At 36.8% G+C, this 21,238-nt stretch overlaps 1 protein-coding gene across 11 annotated transcripts in view; it reads right to left on the reverse strand.

Annotated features, from left to right (window-relative positions):
* The window catches only part of PCDH11X (protocadherin 11 X-linked), a 490,061-nt gene that overhangs the window by 234,333 nt on the left and 234,490 nt on the right, over positions 1–21,238 (reverse strand). The window contains exon 6 of one of the 11 annotated variants that reach the window (XM_048077765.2): positions 11,344–11,454. The exons of 8 other annotated variants lie outside the window; for them this stretch is intronic. In XM_048077765.2, the coding sequence (XP_047933722.2) occupies positions 11,437–11,454 (18 nt within the window). In that variant the 3' untranslated portion in view covers positions 11,344–11,436. Of the gene's footprint in view, positions 1–11,343; positions 11,455–11,495; positions 15,546–20,445; positions 20,932–21,238 lie in introns of those variants that run through there. 2 more of the 11 variants (XM_048077778.2, XM_067005163.1) reach the window with 2 other exon arrangements.

The following is a 21,238-nucleotide window of genomic DNA, read 5'->3' on the forward strand; positions in this document are numbered from 1 at the left end:
AGAATCATGAAAACATACTGTAAGAGGTGAGTGAATGCTGCATAAAATCCAATTCGCTTGAATTTAAAAGACATCTACTCCAGTCTTCAAGACAGTTCTTCTCTCCATGCTGCCAAGGAATGTCTTCTGTGTGTACAAATTCTCATGGACAGTGACTTCCAAATTCTCCTTTCAGTACAAGCATACCGTAAGGAAAAGGAGTGTGCTTTTACACAGGAAAAGGACAAAGGTCTTAAAGCCCTCTGAAGAGAACCAGGGACTTAAATGAGCCACACAAAGAGGTATAGCCCCTTTTAGCTCTAGTGAACTTAGATACAAAAGGTACAGTTTCTGTTTGCTTATTCTAAGCACCTAAAGCTTTAGAAGTTTTATCAAATCCTCCTTTTGAGACACATGCTTCGCCAAGCAGTACAGGCAGCAACACCAACTGAGCCGAACAGCTCAGATTTGAATGTGATGAAGCAAATAACCAAGGCAAACAGTTCACTGCCTCACAGAGTTAAACTGAAAAAAAAAAAAAAAAAAAAAAAAAAAGGAATAGCAAAGACCATGAAGGAAAACAACAAAACTTGCTTTCAAACAAACTTTGAATTGAAAGGGAAGTTACATTCACTATGAAAATTACAATTATTTGCAAAGCTCAATTTCAATAACAAAGTATTTGATTGTGCTGTTTTTACCTCAGATTGTGCCTTTGAACTACTCTCTGCCTCACCTCAATCAGATCTGATTCACCTAATCACTTGGTCAAGACTAGAACTCAACTTCTCAAAAACGTGTTCATTTCATGAACAAGGTGCAAAGCAGTTTTTCCATTGACTTCGTTTGCACTGTTCATAAGTACCCACCATAAGAAAGGCTCCTACACTCTCGTTTTAGATTGCTACTAGGAACAGGAAGCCATCCACTCTTCTGAACAAAAGCATGATTTAGAAAGAGTACAGTTCTAACACTACCTTGAAATGAACAATTTGGATCGAAGTGGTACTTTATGTATATATAAGGTAATTATATTGTTCTACCAGATGAATTATCCCATGTATGATTAGCCTGCTTCAAATATTTAATCGACGTCCAAAACTCATTTGCTTTTAATAATGCTTTCAATAATCTTGCCCCTGGAATGGCCTTAAGTGAGTTTTTAATGCATGGGCAAGGCTGCTTTATACCCTGGTACTTATAAGAGCTAAGTGATATCCTATGAATACTCAAAACTCGGAACCACTTATAAAATCACATACTATTTGTGCCTTAGAAGGTTTAATTTGCAAACATTTAAATGCTCTATTTGTTTTAGAAAATTATTTATAATGTTTATTTTTTAAAAATTGCAGAGATTTACTATAAACATTAATGATTGATAAACATAAACATTAAGCATTGATAATTCCAACAGATTTTCATGCTTTTGACAAGCCATTTTTGCTTGAAAGAGTTTAAATATACCTCTGGAAAATGTACACAACTCCCTGAAATCCCATTTATACCAGCTTCTTTGTGATGTGAAATTATTATTCCAGTTGCCTTAGTTACATCATTTCAGTATCTTAAATATGGATACCCGTGGCTTATCTCTACATATAGATTTTAGAAAATTCATTATTTTTCTGTGCATGGAGTCTTTATTTTCTGAATGTTGCTTGCACATTGGTGGCTTCATTTACTTCTGTACTTAGACCAGATAAGAGAGAGCCAGTGAACTTGAAGAATTTCTCTGGAAGACTTACACAAAAAATGGTCTTCCCAGCTGGAGGTCTGAAATACACAGCATAAGATATATTTCCCTATTTTCAAGTAGCCTGGCATATTTGCTGTTAATGCTATGACAAAGTTCCTCTGTGGCTATACAAAATCAGGTACAGCACTATTTTCTAATTTACCATTTTATCACACATCTGCTCAAACTTTATGAATAAGCTGAGGAACAATGAGGAAATTGCAACCAGACATTTTTCCATGCAAAAAAATGAATAAACATATTACAAATCCTTAATTTCAATACTTTTTTTTTTCCATTGGAGAGGTTGGGGTGTGGGGATATGTATGACCCAGCAAATGGAATGCCAAATCACCACAGAGAGATCAAACTGTAACAAACCATCTGGCTTTGAATATACTCCCGAAGTCAGGTTAAGTTTATTAAAAGCTTTAAACATTTATAAATCTCCAGGGAAACATGACTTTAATGCATAACATTTAAAGTCAAATCATTGGTGTAATAGACAGGCTCCTTCCTGTAACCTCCTGGGATCAGACGCTGGCTCAGATGCTGAACTCCTTTATCATCCTCATTCTAATTGTAGCCCATCTTGAAGTGATTAGATCTATTGTTAGAGCAGGCCTTGTCAGCAGATAGGACAGTGATTAATAGAAATTTCTCTTTAATTCCTTAGGATGTAAAAGTCTAAAGTAACAGTTTCGCCCTAGATCCCAATTATTAGGTGATTAATGAAATTATAATTGCTACCCTTTGGTTCACATTCATCACTAGGTTTACTATTAATCATTAGTGGTAAAGCACAGGAGAAATGAAAATATTTTATAAGTGCTATACTATGGATACATGGGAGAAACAGAAATGGGTCAGGAAAATGTTCTCCAATGCACCAGGCTGGAGCAAATGTGTATTACTAACAACTTAACAGTACTGATAGTTCAAGTGAAGGTCAAACTTGCTGGTAGGAATCATTTTCTGCCTGATGACAACAACAGCTACCACCTTACCCAGCACTTGAGAGACACATACAGACCACTTGGTCAACAAGGTAGAAAAAACAGTTTGTAGCTACCCTGACAGTTAATGTAATGATCAAACCCAGCAATAGGATTCCCTTCTGAGTGTTAAGAATTTTTCTTTTAAAACCACTCAACCCAGAAACCACGTCCATCGCGTGTGCGTGTCTGCGTGCAGCCGGTCTTGCACCGCTGGACCTGCCCTCCGGACACCGTGCAGCCACCCCGCAGAGCAGCCGCCCCCTTCCCACCCCATGCCCCAGCGCTTCTACTCGCTGCTGCCTCTTGGATATTTCTTGGGCCAAGTTTTCCAAGCCTGGTCATTCCCCAATGACATGTCACAGTGGCCAACACGGTTCCAACACTAAGGAATTGAGCAAGTAATACTTAGGTATATAAAATACACAGTTGTTGAAGAATAAATAAATCCAACTGCTTTAGCCCTGTAGCATTAATGTAAGGAAAGGTCAGATCCAAGCTGTTTTTCCTCTTCTTGACTGATCAGATTTTACAGAAAGAATCATTAGTTTGGCACGGCATGGCACGGCCCGGCAAGGCAAGGCAAAGAGACTGATAAGAATGACTGAGGCTCCTTTATCTCCTTTGACATGAGCTGCTATTTAGGATCCTAGGGCTCAGCTGCCCTCATCCTCCCACACAGGCTGCAAGAGCAGGAAGGGAGGTTCCCTTGGATGCACACAGACCCCTGATCCCATGCTCCCAGACAGAAGCCAGGCGGAGGAAGGAACAGGGCTGTATCCTTTTCTCCTGTGCAGCCTCTGCTCGTCAGCATTGCAATACATATTCATACACTGCAGCTACAAGGTGTAATGTAAATGACTATTTGCTTTGCGCTGATCTATATCAGGTGAAAAATCACTGTAATTTAAATCTCATTTGTTTATATAATAAAGGATTTGTTTATAGTGAACTTGATGCTTTACCTCAGCCACTTGAAATTTCATTAAATAAAAAATCACTTGTAAGACTGTCTAGCTAAGTCTGAAACAGCAAGTCTGCCACATATGCCCTCTCCGTATCAACATCCAAAGCATATAAACTATTCTCTGTGTCTACTTGCAGAAAGTAATGATTTCTGTGACCAGACTTTTTTCATGTGTCTAAAACTCTTATTGCTTGTACCGTTTTTTCAGTGCAAAATTAAGCAAACAATGCTCAACTTTTATCTTGTGAGTTTTACAACACAGATTGGGTGGGGACAATAATGCCCGCTAATTTTCATAGGATTAAGTTTCATTCTCACAGGGAAAATAAAAGACCTTACTGATCTTTGATGTAATTCATATGAGCGTATGACAAAGTGTGCTAAACTGTGTAAGAGAGAATAATAAATAACTACAGTGTGTGACAGAGTGGGAATAAAGCACTGCGGAGCTGTATTACACAGCCCAATCAGACAGTTGGGTCACTTAATGTATGAGCTCAAGGCTGGAACATCAATCTTGTCAGCTGTCGTGACATCCAGCAATGCGCACCCCCAGGAACTCATGGTTCCTCAGCTTGGTGAGGATGAAAACAAAAACATCTCAGAAATTCACAGATTTCAAATCAGTTCAATTTCAAATCAATTCAAATCAGTCAATTATTTCCACATTTATTCCCTATAAACCAGGGATAAAGTCTATTCATAATATTAATACTATTCATATTATAATAGTATTTATGAAATAGCATCAATGATATCTAATCATGAAATTGGACACTAACATCTCTAGTTTCTATCTGTAAGCTAACCAACATACGTACCTATAAATTGGGTATAGCTATCACAGATTTCTCCTACTGCAAATTATAAAAAATTGCTTTTGCACTATTTCATAATCTGAGAAACAAATACCAAATAGATACTAGAAAGATGTTGACTTTTTAATCCTGGAGTTTTTCTAAAAAATGACAAACCTTTTTTATTCCTCATTCTGATTTCCATAGGAGAACAAAGCATTTTGTTCCTTTTTTCCCAGTTGTAGATTAATAATTACTTCACAGTCAGGTAATAAATACAGCAACACCTAAATGTTAGGAGAGATTTTCAAATCATGTTATGGTTGTGATCATTCATTTCTATTGGTGAGATGACATTTCTTTGCGCTAATATTTAGACTAATGATGTATCATTTAAAGAATTCCTTTTCTAGTAAAGTTCACAAATTGTCTTACTCTGAAAAATATGCTGTCAGTGTTTAATATGGTAAGCAACATACTACACAGGAATCTCTTGAAAATAAGTCCATATACACCAGTCATACAAACCACATACTCTTCATTTCTGTTACATACACATGAACATAGCAATTTTACTTATTTGGTATTGTGAAGGAAATCACATAGACATTTCACAAGAATAGCAGAGCTATTTTACAGATATCACAACACATAATTTACTCTTCGCAAGTAGAAATTACTTTGTATAGGTTAATCACATATATAAAAATAAGAATTGAGGATCACCTCAATATACTCCTTTCTGGATTCCTTAGCAAACTGGTAATTGTCTGTTTCATTAACTATGTAAAGGCTCTATATATGAAATGTGAAGTTACTAGTTGGAGAAATTATTTGTGGCCGCTGGTTCATAGTCCAAATGCAACATGGTATTGTAGGTGCACTGGTTACATAAAATAAGCTAACTAGTTATATAAGCAGATGTACCACAGAAAGATGCACTTAAAAAGAAGCCCAAATTCAATAACTTTTTGAACAGATTAACTCTAGGGAAACAGTGGCTTTCTAAATAATACAGAACATGTTATAAAGGGTCACATTTATACTGGCTTTAACAGACCCAGGAGGGAAACTACATTAGTTGTCTTTGATCTATTGGCCTATATTAAACAGTGATGTCCTGGAGCACTGGGAAATGTTCTAATTTATTCCTGGAAAATATGTATGCATATTGTCAGATGGAACATTCTTTATACTGTGGCAGTCTATTATATGGGAAGGATTTAAAAAAAGTAAAATGAAACAGAGAAGTACATCATTCGTCCAAAATTGAACAGAATAGCTGGCTAAATTGCTGAGAAGCAATTTTGATTGAACTTCTTTGCATCAGGGTATTCACTTCATTTTGTCCAAAAAATGCTCCTTTTTAAGCTCAGAAGCAAAGTAAAAAAGGGTGCATAATAAGTATCTAACTTCAGATCACAGATATTACAAGAGAAAATAAGATTTCACAATAGATATTGAAGTATATGAAGGTTCAAGCAAAGAACAGAACATGAGTTACCACTCCTGAATCAACACACAGAAGCTTGCTGGGCTCTTACAGGTACTTGGGGTCTGAAGGTTCAAAAGAAGGAACATCATGACATGAACTGTATGAATTTCCCTACAACCCGAGGAAGATATACTAAAGCAGAGCTGTAGAACCTTTGCAGTCTTGTATCCAGTGGTGATGTTCACAAACTTCCTGAATTTTCGAGAGTTACAACCATACCAGAAGTATTCGACCTACACCAGAAATTCCACACACATACCAGCATTGTTAAGAGTTCTGATAGCAAGAACAAAGAAAAATAATTAAATAACACAAAACACAAGACTCTCTCCCAACACTGTCAAAGAGATAGAGCTCTGCTCTCAAACACTAAGTATGTAATTTTGAGCACAAATATAACAGAAGAAAAAGAAATCCCTTTGCACATTCTGAAATTTCATTTTCCCTCTTTTCCTTTATGCTAACACTGCCCTGGATCTTTACAGCTTTTATTTACATGATACTTTCTGTAACAGGAAATATTGCACATCTGTTTCTAATCAGAACTTAAGACTATTCCATCAATGGGAGCAGTTTGCATTTATACCATCACTTTTTTTCTCTCTTTTTTTCTTTTTTTTTTCCTAAGAAAGGAATGTGAGCATTTGATGCTGGCCAGGGTAGCCGTGGACATGAATAGCAGTCTAACAGCCACCCTCTGCATACAAAAAGTGTATCCCTTGGTACTAGATGAAATTCTAATCAGAGTTCCCTCACAACACAGATATTGTAGGTGTGCTGTGCTAGTCATTTCTGTTATTATAAACGACCTTTCAGGAATTGAAAAAATTGTAGCTTGTCAGCTGAGACTTGTAATCGTTACCCATTCAGCTAAAGGATTTAACAGGTCTGCTTGTAAAGGGAGAAAAAATAGATTCCCTTCTCGCTAATCTCAGAAAGACACAAGTGGTCTAAATTAACAATTACCTTAGACATTGAGGGAGATTTCTAATAACACTGCATTAGAATGAAATTTAGTATATTCTGATGGGAATTTAATAACCACAATCAACTGTAGCCTGACCAGAATATGTGCAACACTTCAATCACGAAAGAACCAGCAATGATTTTTGTCTCCTCCCTGAAGTGCTGTCCCAAAAAAAACGCTGGTGATTTTCTGTCTGGGTTACGTGTGCTTTGGTTGTGCATTTAGTGGAGCCAGCTCGACCATACCAAGGGTTGAAGGGTCACATGAAATAATACAAAAAGGTGCACACCCTAAAGCAAGTAGAGGGCACTTGATAAATTTACTATAGAAAAAAAAAGAAGTTGAATATCCTAGGAAACCCAACAGGGTTTCCAGTGCCTGGTGCTGTTATTATGGTCTTAAATGGGAAGTTACTTCAACATATTCCCTTAAGATAACTCTAAATTACTCCTTAAAATGTAGTGAGAAAGACAGTTTAAACTTTCAGATCTTTAACTACATAGATGCTCATGTAATCTGTATAACACTTGTTACTGTTTTCACATGTAAAGGGAACTTTTATTGGGAATCTAAAGTGTAAGTTACATTATTAACACTTCAAAAATATTTAATAGGCTTTCTAGATGATAACCTATATTAAAAACAAACATTCAGGAAGAATTCACAGTACAAGAAGATAACTATGCAACCAGCAGTGAAAAAAAAGTATAATAAGGAACTTGTTTAATAGTAAAACCATTGAGTTTGCCTATCAGGGAAGAAAAGAAAAAAAGAAGGTAACTCTGTTAAGCATAGCTTTGGAACAGTAAATCATCTTCAAAATGAAACAAGGGAAACCTAAAATCTGTGCAATTACCTCAGTTCATTAGATTATTTCTGAATTCTCAAAACAGCATTCTCTGCAGAGGGCCTTAGCCATGACAGCTGCACAGAGCAGCCTTTTCTTCCCTGCTCTCTCCTGTGTTACTCCTGCTGCTACAACCACAGCACTGCTGTCAAAGCAAGTTGAAATCACACTGTCCACTTAGTCATAAAATCGGAGCTACCTTTCCTTTACATGGAGCGCTTCATACTCTAGTAAGCAATACAAAAAGCATGAAGTGCTCCACGAAGAATGGCTGTGTAATAAAAGTATAATTGAAATGGCTCTGCCGCTGCCTCATTTCATCACTCACACTGGCCTCTGCTTGTTAAATTTTAAGATCTCTTGGGAAACCAGTGCATAATATAACTACACTCCAGAGTGTCAAAACAACCACAGCTATGATTTATCTCACGCATGACATCGAGGGACTATTTTAAAGTAAAGATTTTACCAGTAAAAACAAGCTCTTAAACTTTCACACTTCCCTTAATTTAAAGAAGGCAGCCAAAAAATTCCTGAGGAACTTAAGGAACTTTTAGACTTTCTGTTGTCTTTGCCTTCTGGTAACTTTTAAGCAGCAAGTGTTCTTACTCTTTTTTTGCATATCCAAACTCATTATAAGAAGAAAAAATAATATGGGTCTCTTGATATACGATTAGTTTAAGAAAAAGAGCATCGACAACAAAACTATCAAATGAAAACAATTCAAATAAATTAAAAATCTAATGAAAATTTCTAAAACAAAGAATTTCTAAGAAGTCTTGTGAATTAGCCTTGTTTCCATTCAACACACAGGGATTGCAAATATGATATAAAACAGGCAGTTATCACTCTCTTAGCTGACAGAGGGAAAAAAAAAGTCCATATTTGCTGTATCTCCTTGTATCTCTTCACTGGCTTCTACAATTAAACTAGAAAATCTTTAAAACCACGAATAGCATTTGAAAAATTCCTTCTAACCTCACACCCCACTGTGGCAAATAAGATAACCAGAGAATATTTCTTGATATTTTTTTCTAAGGAAAACTAATACATGCACGGCAGCAGAGCAGTTTCTTCATTTGGCATTCATTTCCCTGTAAAGTCTGCCACAGTCATACGATGTTACCTATAGGAAACACCACATAAAATTTATTTTGTCTAGGCTTAATTAGCAGTTATACATTTAGTTCCATCCACTCTGCACAGAAGCTTTGATTGCTATGCAATAATGCCTAGAAGTCAGTAATAGGCCATATAACACACAATATTACTTTTTCCTTTCTATTCCGATATTTTACTGCAACTATGGAAGATTTATAATTTCCGGTATGCTTTTATTCTGAGGCAATTTCTTCTTTGTGTTAGGAAACTGTAGCTAACTCTAGGGCAAGCATCCCTAAGAAGAACATTCAGAAGAATACAAATACGATGATTGTAAGCAATTTTTCCCCACCTGCTCTCGCCCCATAAAAGCTGACCAAAATATCAGAAAAGGTTAAAAAGTGACCAAAGTCTGCTTCCCTTCAGGATACTATATCTGACATTTTGTTCAGGGCAATCCAGCTACAAGTATGTGTCAGAAATAATGTATGCATCATGATACCCCAACACTGTATTGCTGAGAAAAATAGTAAGAGTAACATAAATTACAAGGGAGATTAAATCATATTTTTGAAAAATTCACCAAAACTAGTAGTAGGCACTAATATTATTATTATTATTATTAGTGGTTTTACTATATGTTCCTTGCAGGTCTATAAAGTGAAAACTTCAAGTCATGACTACTATTGATCACTTTGTATTCCTCAATGTATTCGTATATTAACTGACATAAAAAGAAATGCATTTCCTAGCCATTGATAAGAGAAGAGGACAGCAAGCTGTCACTGTTAAATCTGGTTACTAGGTCCTCTTCATTCTTCCACAGTGTTGGCAATTAGTGCTCAGTCCTCAGAAGGTGGCAGAACCACAAAACAACAAAGTCAGATCAATGCATAAAGAAACATGCAATTGAAGTCCTGTGAGAGTCTCCATAGTGTAAGCACACCCTATCTATTCCCCCTATTTTCTACATAAATTTAAACAATCGAAACCTTGTAGTCTAAAACATATTAGGGAAGTAGAAATCAATGAAAGCTTTGTTATTTTAAGAAAGCAATTCTAAATAGTCTGAAATATTGCCTCCTTAAAACTTCAGTTTGCATTTTCATGCAATTGTGCGGTGAACTCTTTAGCTATAGAAGAAAAACAAATGAGTTGTGTGGGTTTTCTGTGCTATGTTCTCTGTAGAACAAAATGAATATGGCTTCTTTCACTTTGCATGAAGAGCATTGCTCATTATTTAACTATAACAAAATGAGATTTTTATTGTTAGAGAATCTAAACTTTTTCTGAACTCTGCAGTTGTCAGATAGATAGACTGTAATGATCAAGATCTCAAGGTCAGAAATATAAAGAACCGAGTAAAACTGTAATTTCACGCTGTGAAACAGTCTCTGAGAATACTGGCCCCTGACATATAATGCCATGAAAGAAACAACAAACTTTCATTTCTGATTTAAAGAGTATAAGTTTACTCAAAGATGCTTGGCTATCTCCTTAAGTTTCAGAGCAGTATATCCAGTCTTTACCACTTGACAACATTTAATAGCCTACACCCCAATGATTGATCTTATTCAGTAGTGTTTTTTTCTCCTCTTCAACTCAGGTATTTAGCTTATAGCTGGATCAGCTTGACAATGCATCTATCATACCTAAACAATCTTATTCAGAAGCATGTATTTTCTGAAACCATGTTCGTTTGGTCTTCTGCCCTATTGTTTTGTGTGCTCCCTCCTAAGGAACCAGTTTACCTTGTTTCTGATTACAGTATCACCTAACCTGTTTCATACTTTCTCCTCATTCTGTCTCTCCCCATCACCATGCCTGCTCCATGTGCTAGGTGAGGGAGCTTAGTTTATATGGAATAGATGAGGAGCAACTATTTCATATGTAGGAAAAGACTTCTTCAGTAACTGCTCATCTCCCAGCTCTCATAGGTAGTTCCCAGCTTTTTCTCTCGGTTCTTTCTAGGTAGTTCTAGCATGAGGATTTATTCCATATAAACATCAGTTTATATTGCAACAGAGGACCAAAAATCTTTTTCTAATTCAGGAAAGGTGCTATAAAAAATTGATAGAAAAGTTGCCTGAGTGCAGTTGTCAAGCGTGATTGGATTACTTTACCATGGTTAGCAAGAACGATTCATTCCTTCTAAGAGGAAAACTATTTTTTCATTAAGTGAACTCTTGTATAATACAGCAGCATATCTCTGCTTCTTAGAGTATATGCAATGCTTGCTATCCATGTTTCCAACTGAGTTGTTTACTTTCTCTCAAACCCTCAGCCTGGCAGAGCTTGTGAACAGACTGCCTCCCTGACAAGCAGAGTTCCACATATATGAAAGAAAGAAGCAATTCTGAAGGAAGCACATCTGAAAGAAGCAAGATAAAATAGTGATGGCACAATTATTTTTATTTTATCAAGTTGCTGTAAAACTGCCAAGCCCAGAAGCCTTCCATTTTAGCAATGTTCTGAGAATAAATAAATAAATAAAGCAACCTACTCCCCCTTGTTTCTTCTCTTTAAAAGAAAGTTCAGATGCTTCTTGAGTCACAACACCTGTAAATCCTGAAACAGAGAGAATGGAATAGATCACAAAGCATCATTACTTTTATTTAAACAGACAAAGATCTGTGTTTGACATACATATGAACACAGTTACAGAAAAAAGCAATCAGAATTCAAAAGGACTAAGAGCTTTGTTCTCACCGAGACCTGACTGCCTTGTCCCACTCACCTCATATGCAAACTGTTGAACACAAAAGTAAAATTGGCGGATACAAATGACAAGAATAAACTGTGACTAAGAAAAGTTTTACGGGTCTTGACAAATGATCAATAACATTCAAAAACGAAGTCCAGAAGGAGAAAATCATAACTCACATATGCCAGGGGATCACTACAAAGACCAGTTTTTACTATATGGAAAAATGGCAGAAGACAGCAAGGAAAAAACAATGAAATACAAGAGAATAGACAAGGAAGCAACATTCATCTTTGATTACAGAGAGTACATTAATTTTCAGAAAATAATCAGAAATTTTGTAAAGTAATAACATTCTCAAAACAAAATAAAGATACCACCAGTTTTAGAGTAGAGTTTCTTCCTTTTCTTCCACAAAACAAAGAGATATAAAAAAAATCCTAAGTAATACTTCCATACTTTCACTCATTTGTATAAAGTTAGCAAGAAGAAGCACAACCAGAACAACATTAAATTTTAGAAGCACGCTTATGCCAGTTACAGGCCTGGTCTTCTGACACATCTGCTAGAACAACCCCTTCATCTGCAGAATGCCTGCCTAGGCAATCAAATGCTTGTGAAGTGAGATACAGCAAAATAGTGGTGTGTATATATATATATATATATATATATACTGAATCCATATTAAAAGCACTGGCTGTTGTCCTGATTAAAAGCCAGCATTAGAACAACGTAAGTGTAAGATACACATCTCAGCTGCAGAGCAGACACAGTGCTCCTTACACTTCCCACTCTCTTCCTGGTCTCTTCCTCTACAGGTGCAAATTGAATTTATTTCCCATTAAAACCAGGGACTGGATTTTCATAGTCCATAGTTAGGTTGCACATAAATACCCAGGAAGCCATGCAAGATCCTCTAGCAAACACATGTTCTGTGTTAAACATACAGAATGAAGAAGATATGTTATCACGTTATTTGAACCACAGACCCAAGAACGACAGTGATCTGGAGGGTAAATTCTAAGAAATATTGAACTTTATAAATTTAAGTACAGAATATTACCAGATAAACAACCCTGTACTAAAATTGTCCACACATTATAAATAGTTAAGGAATTGTTAGTATCTCAGGATTAAGAAGATACTGCCCTGAAAACCTTGAACTGTAAAATGAGCACCTAGAACTAATCTTGGCCATCATATTCACTAATTGTGGGCACCTCAGGAGGAAGTTTCCACAAGTCATGGTGACAGGAGTAAACACTCATGGCAACTTGACTATTTAATATGAATTTTTGCCTAAGAGTGAAGAGGAATTTAAATTAAAATCCTGAGGGAGAATGGCAACACATTGAGAGGGTATGACGAATTAAACATAAGGCACAATTCCTCTCTTGTTTCATAGTTTACGCCATGCATCCTGCAGTCATATAGTGAAATTCAAGTGTTCTGCTACTGGTGAAAATTTATGGATTTAAAAACAAAGCAGTAGAATAAGTATCTTTTCAGGAATGATGAATTCTACTACAAACACCAACAAGTGTCATCGTGTTTGCAACATTAATTCCTTCCTGTGTCTGAGCTACTTCTAATATCCATTGGTGTTAGAAAAGCAGCATAATGCACAACAAATCTATTTACTATCCTTGTGTGGTATTTGGGAAAGTATAGAAGCATGTCAAAAGAAATTCAAACTATAGAGTACTGTTTTGGTCATCATTTTCCAAATGATGGTCTTGGTCTGCAACATCAAAATCTACTATCTGGAACCTGGCATTCTTTTCTAATAGTATTTTCCTTAATCTAGCTTCATAAATAAACAGATCAATTAGACTTGGCTTGTAAAATTCTTATTCATAATAGTACAGAAGAAGGTTGTATAATCATTACAAGACAGAGTTCATGCATGGTAAGAATGATATAGACTGAAAAATTACCTTACATCATCAAAAAAAGACTTCATGTCTCCTAGATGGAACAGGACATATGGCCTGGAGAATTTAGTTACCTTATTTTGATGTGAAAACCATGTTGTGCAGATGCAAGTCACATCTAATGAGAAATATCTCTTCTCAAAGCAACTTTTATTAATATAGTCAAAGTAAAATTTGCATTTCTATTATCGAAGTTACCCATAGACATCCAAAGTATTTCCTCTGTCACCATTCATTTTCTTCTTGCAGTCTTCTTTATAAACCTTTCATTCATTATGCTAATTTTGTATCTTATAAATAAGTACAGATTTTGAGTCGGTATGAAAAATTTGAAGATTCTACTTAAACATATTCTACTGAAAAGCTATAAATTACATAAGAATGACATCCATTCAATTCTTCAGGAAAAAAAATGATGGTATTGGTAGATATTGGGATTCATTTTTTGCATTCACATATAAGCCACAGCATCTCCTGGCTAGATGGTAGATTACAATATTTTAGTTTCTAAGAGAAAACAAATACTGTTACAAAAACCTGTGCTGCTGGAAGATGACAGAGGCCGGGTCAGACAGACGGACAGAAATGGCTTGGAATCATCTTCCAGCTGCTGCCAAAACAATCTCCCCTTTCTGTTGAAAGTCCTTCTGGGTATGTATTACTGCTATTATTTTCATGACCTGCTTGAAAATCAGCAGCTGCTGCTGCTGTGCTGTAATACGCAATGGGAGGACAGGTGATACAGAAGGAAGAGCTATGCAAGAAGGTCTTATTTGTTGAACTATGACAGGACACACTTCCTTCCCTACACATTGCACAGACACTTGGCTGTAGATCAGGGGGCTTCTGCAAGGGAGCCGTGTGGCCAAGCTGGACTCGACACTCACAGCACAGCATTGAAATCTGCAGTTAAAAGCAACCAGAACAGGCAAAATCTCCACAGTGCTTTTTTATCCCCTCCCTGTTTGCAGTCCCTTGCAGATCAAGCCAACCAATAAAATCTTAATAAGAAGTTTTCAAGAGGCTGGCCAGGCTCTGCAGTACAGGATGTTCTGAATAGGCCGGCAAAATTTACCTGCAGCTTTTCTGTGTGCGTATGAGGCACGGCCTGAGGAGCCAACAGGGTAAAACCACTGCAGGCAGGGAGAGAAAAGCGAGCAGCCCGCAAGGCTGGTGCTGCGCTGGGTGAAGAGCTCAAAGCAGACATGGTGCCTACCTGCTCTGAGCGGACTCCTGTCTCCTTTCAATAATTAATACACAAATGATACCAGTTTATACAACTTATAATAAGCTACTGCAAATGCTGAATATAATGTGATAATCTTCCCTTATATGCCTCGTTATTTATTGGATTCTTTCTCAAAGGCAGATGGAGAGAACAGTGGTGTTAATCTCGTTTGGGCTTTGAATGGATATGTAATATCCATTACTGGATAGCCACTGGGGCACCAAGTCGGAACATATCTGCTTTATATGCAATACTTTTCAGCCAAAAAATTAATCAGCCCACAAAACATCCTTCAAGAAAAACAACTGATTTTGTAGCTGAGAAACTGACTGAGGGCAAGTGACCTGGCAACAGCAACCGGGAGAGGCATAGACCACAGTCTGAATACACAATAATAATATAACTTTACGGACTGATGAAATACCTTATTTCAATTAAAAAAAAAAAGTCTAAAAATTATTTCCAACAGCAAATATACACAAACTACAGTCTGATCAGTGTACAATGAGGGCCCTTGCTGAGACTGTGAGTAATTGCTGCTATTTGCCCCTCTTCCCTGAAAGCTGATACTGGGTTTTGTTCTTCTTCCATTAGGATCAGTAGTAAAATGTTCAGTGGTACAGGATCAGGACCAGTGTGGACGACCTCCATGTGAACAGCTCCCATGACGCATCTAGTGCCTGCTTCTGCTAGTTCTGTGATACGGAACCTTTTATGGCAGTCTTTGTTTGCTATCCAGGAAGGTCAAATTTGTGTAGCTAATTCATCAGGAGGGAAGGCATTCTTATTAAACCTTGTATGAGTTGATAGAAAACAAATAAGCAAGCAAAACAAATATTAGTAATAACAATAACACACAACACAACCAAGAAAAAGTGGATAAAAGTTTTCTAAAGGCATTAGAGTGGGAGAGAAAACCCTCAGGAGATTAACAGACTGTTAAAAGCCCAGCACCTCCAGAATCACACCCTCACACACCCACTCTTCATGCAAAGGTCCTCTCTGAAGCTGATACCATTTTTACGGTTTAAAACACAACACTGGAAAGCTTTTATTATGTTCATGCTTTCCTAAAGCTTTACAGACTGCTCCTTTTATTCGGCGATGCATCAATACACCCGTCAGCTGCGGCAGTTAGGAAGATGTTGCTGTTCCCGAGTACAACTTCAGCCTTCCAGCACCGTTAACTGCTCTGCGAGGGACATCGAACTGGACACCGGAAAAAATTGACACCTCTGCGAATCATGCCGTGTTTATGTTTTCTGTTTGAAGATTTATGCATGTTGAGCACAGCTCAGAGCAAGTAAGTTACAGTCCGATGCAACTTAATGATTCTGTTACTCAGTGCTTTCTCCTAAATAATGGGGACATCTCTGCTTTCTTGCCCAGATTTCCGAAGAAATACTGTGGGGAGGAAAGCTGTTCTGACAATCCCAATAGATAACTAAGCACCCTGAAGATCTCATCTACATTTTCTGAAAGCTGGTCCATGGTGATTTACTCAAACACTGACAGGGCTTTCCAGCACCTCACAAGCTGAAGGAGTGGCTGTCTACCTGCCCTTTTTAAACGATATCACAGGATGTTTCACTACTGAGTACCCCATCTCATCCACCTCAGCATATAACAATGGAGAATAAATCAACTGCCTAACCTAAGCAGTCTTCTCCCCTCCCATAGCTCCTGTAAGAGGCACGTTGGCAGCGTGAATTCCAGGGTCACCAGTTTGCATGCGCACTGGACTGCATTTGCAGGTAATTGTTCTGCAGCTGAGCTCCCTTCTCCTGTTAACAATTCTTTCCCCATTTACACCACTGTTCACGTCTGTAACAACAGCTCTGACATGTCATAAGCAAAAGGAAGGGGAAGATTTAACAGTGTGAGCCAAAGCAATTAGACAGAGAGCATTGCTGTCGTGGTGGGCGAAAAAGGACAAGATGTTCTTCAAAGTCTGAGTGAATGAGTTAAAATAGATTTAAATATTTAAAGGTAGTAAGGACCTGAAACCTTCACTATCCCTCAATTTCCCACTCAGCAGCTTTGACATTTGGGATCTGAAAATACATGGAACAATCTGACACAGACAAACATGCGAGTGTCTGCCCTCAGAGACACAAACCGCAAAGTGACAGGCTTTCTGCTTCTAAAGAGCCAAACGTCTGAAAATATACCAAGGGAAACTGTATGGAAACTGTCTATCGAGTTCTCATTTATTTTAATTAACTCAGAACAGTAGCTTAGTTCAAACCAAGAGTTTTTAATCACAGAATCATACGCTCTTCTGAAAAACCGACAGATAAACTTAAATGAAACGGGAATTTTGTCTGCCTTTGTAATCGTGTCCCCTGCTGAAATCAATAGCAAATTCAGTGCTCACAAGACTCTGCTATCATGAGTTTTTTTCTTATTTTCTCTGAGTGATTTTCCAGCTACATCAGCTACTGACTTCCAATGATCATATGCTATGGCAAAACTAGATCTTGAAAAAAAAAACTTATTTCTAAATATGCATATATATACACAAGGCATTTCAAACGACCAAAACCTTACTAGATTAATTAAAAATATAATTATTATTGTTGGGCAGGTTATCTAAGCAGCACTGCTCTATGACAGAAGTGTTTGTTTAGATTATGAATATTTAAGACTATACGTGCATGCATCTCTAAATTAAGCTTCACACAGAGAAAAACAAAATGCAATTGTAGTTTTCCCATCTTCTTGGTTTCGATTTGTAACAACATATATAAAATACAAAGCTCCACAATATTTACATTGCCTATCCTGCTTTGAGGCACCATTTTTAGGAACACTATTAATTTTTAGTTATCAATCACAAAAAAAATATTTTCCATTTTCCAGAACTCCAAGAAAATTCAAAGCTAACTGTACCTACATTCTCTTTTCCAAGATATGCTACTCTCACTAGCTCTCAAAAATACATTAAAAAAAATCTTAACCAGTTTTCCCCAATAAACAACTCTTGTAGCACTTCAGCTAAAAGGCAGCCACTGTTATCAACAACCTCCTGACTATCTTGCAAAGACAAAGTTTACAAATCAGAAGCACTAAGGAAGTATTCTGATCATTTATAATCCTGAAAATAATTGCATTTTTAACTTTTGGTAAACACCTTCAAATAATTCAACTTATATTTACTCATAAATTCACCCACAATTAACCTTTTTCAAATTTGCAACTGAATAGCCCCAGTGGACCAATTCAACCACAATATATATCTATATAATGCTTTACATATGTCATATTATTATTCTTCTATTCCATATTAAATGCAACAATCATGGAAACTGATCACTAAACAGGGAACGGTTAGTGTCCATTTCCAATTATTAAATTGCCTTTCAGAACCATAGCCTGATTTCTGAATGCATTATTTCTGTAGAATGTCAGGAAAACTGTACACATCATAACCTAGAAACACAGATAAAATGAAATGAAATCTGTGAGAGGTCAAGTTTGTGCTTTTTTGGCAGCCAGGAGCTGCACCAGCTCATGCCAGCAAGATTAAACTTTTATTAGTGTATATAATTATTTTCAAAGTGCAAAAGTTAGCATGTTTTTCTCTCAAGATTTGGAATAAAATACTACCTCATTCTTGTTGGTACTCAAATCAGACCAAAACAACCAAGTGCTTCCAGTTAGCTTCTAGCTTGTGAGGCCTCCATTTTAAGAGACAAAGGATCAGGTTTTAAGATTGGAGTGTTCAAAAAAAGTTTGAATATTTCTGTGGGCAATTCTAATTGCATTTAGAAGCCTAACGCTTTCTGCACTGATCTCTCTCTCTCTCTCTCTCTTGTTTTAATTACCAAGTCTTTGGTGTCAGAACTCAGGATTAAAATTGAAGTTCCATTCAAATAAAAAATATACTTGAGGCATGTATAAATTTATTAAGGCATCAAACAAAATGGGATTATTTTAAGCACAGAGATTCAAACCACTAAATATTACCAAGGTAAGGCTAGAATGTATAGATATATTTAGGTGAATGATTTGTATCTAAGCAGAAGACACTGAGTCAGAAATAAGCTTTACTTTCATTCTGACTTCCACTGACTGCAAATCCTACAAGCTGAAGCTGTGAGCCAGGCAAAAAAAGAGCACACTGGGACTTTATGGAGAATAATTCAGTTCCTGTGAACTGTGGGAAGAAAATATGCACAGAATAGCTTAGTTGCTTCTCTTCAAATATTTAACCATGAGTGTTAATATTCCTTCCTAATGTAAAATGCTCTATTGGTTAAGAAAGCTAAGAAAAAAAAAATCTTTTGATTTACTGTTGATGGTTTCTTAGAACTGTCATACATGTCATATTGCAAAAAACTCTAGGGTCAGTAAAATTGGGGTTTAAGTAGCTGAAACATGTATGAGAGGTGTAGTAGCACCTGTGGTCAGACCGTAGCTATTGGAGGCTCTTTGCTGGTGTGAGGGAGGTGGACTCGTGACAACCACAGGGCTCCCTTCCACTCAGAGGGCAGGGCGACAACGTGAATTGCCTTCTCTATAAGGCAAGCTCTGTCTTACAGAGGGTGCTTGGAGACTTCTTTCTCCCAAAGTCTCTTTCCTGCATATTGGAGGGGAGAGCTCGACTGCAAATGAGGGTACAGAACTGATGAAAAGAACAAAAAATAATGCACATAGTTCTGCCCGCAGTTGCAGAGCATTTAGAGTGAACGAGAATTACATGACTTGATTTACTTTACAAAAACTGATTAGTAAAACCCCTGTGGATTTCTTAACTATACTGTGGAGGGATATAAGATTAGTGTAGCAATTCCCATCATCAAACGTATTTACTGTTAAAATATTGGATTAGTGATGTTGTTATCCACTGTTCCAAGATTATAAAGCGATTCTTTAAAATTGAGCAGAAAAATACTGTGCTCTATCATTTGTAATTAGATTTCAGTCTGTTTTTGCCTTTCCACAAAAGTAATCATTTAAAAAAAAAAAAACCCCTGTACACTGCACACAAAGAAAGCAAAACCAGAGATGCCAAAGAAGAAAAAAAATAATTTTCCTCTTTTGCTTTTGAGAGAGAAATGGTTTCACTCAGTCTGTATCTTACTGCTCCTGCTTGTCACACTCACTGCTGTAGTAAAACACCAGGTGGTAATAAAGCCATGTTGGATGTTGCTTATTTATAAGCTGCATGTGGATGTGCACAACATGAGACGGACAAATCTTAATCCCTGGATATTCATCCCCCACTAAGAACTCCTGGGAGAACTACAAACCTTCGTGGTCAGGGTTCCCTATGACAACTGGGACTAGGCAGCACTGTGAAGGAAGAAGAGTGTGAGGGAAGAGGATAAATTAATGTGTTCATTAAGGTAATTATGCTACATTTAGGCCAGGAAAATTAATGCAACAGTACCCTGGCTTTTTAGCCATTATCTTAAGTGAGTGAGAGCACCTGGAGCAGTTAGAATTAATAAACAAAGTTCCAGCACTAATAACACCGCCTTCTCACACTGTACCCTGTGAAACACCTCTAGGAATCACTCACAGACAGTACTTTAGATAGATATAGAATAGATAGTCATGTAAGAGTCTCGAAATAACAACAACAACAACAAAAAAGGATTAAATCAAAAGTACAACTGAACAGCGGAGATTTTGTTGTGTCTGCCATGCTGGCAAAACTTACTGTTTGCCACTGCTGCCGTTTTAAGCAATGTAACTGTCTCATTGTTCTTTTCCCTTATTTTGGTAAATCTGTGTTCTCACTGGATTTATCTAAGTAAATTGTAAGAAATTGTAAATTGTATGGCGTTACCATACAAAATTCGGATTTTAAAATAGTATGAGCAATCTTCACGAATTTAAACAATCACAGATTAGTTTGATTATAAATTGCCTTATGTCTAACTGACCATAAACATCGAGGCTATAAATAGGTATTCTTAACTGCAGCAGCTCTGAACAGCCTTGACAGGGTTTATCAGCTAACTGTTTAATCAGGCAAAGCAGAAAAATATAACCACAGGAATACATGCTACTTAGCATTTAAATAAAGCTTGTAAACCAATGACAAGTCTATTTGGGCAACTACTAGCACACATTCTTTATCTGCAAAGGCCTTGTCCCAGATTTATCAGAATGAGTCTCTCATACTTTATTTTCCAGGCAGCAACATCAGTTTCCATGCACTGAGTGCACTGAAAAAGATACAGAAAACTGCAAGTTAAAAGGCATGGCCATGAAAAAGAATTCATACTTTAGAAAAGTCATGTTGCTTTAGGAATTTATTAAATCATGGCCAAACAAAGAAAAAGCATCTTGAAGTAGAAAATAAAATAAAATAAAATAAAATAATAAAATAAAATAAAAATAAATTAGCCTGTCAAAGCACTATAGTTCTTTACTTTTTCTACCATTGATCAGTTCAGTTTCAAAATTGTCAGCTAACTGGCTACTTCTGAGATGAAACCTTGAGCCTGTAAGGAAAATAGAACTGTGATAGAG

The sequence above is a fragment of the Anser cygnoides genome, chromosome 13 (assembly GCF_040182565.1).
Source record: "Anser cygnoides isolate HZ-2024a breed goose chromosome 13, Taihu_goose_T2T_genome, whole genome shotgun sequence".
NCBI lineage: Eukaryota > Metazoa > Chordata > Aves > Anseriformes > Anatidae > Anser > Anser cygnoides.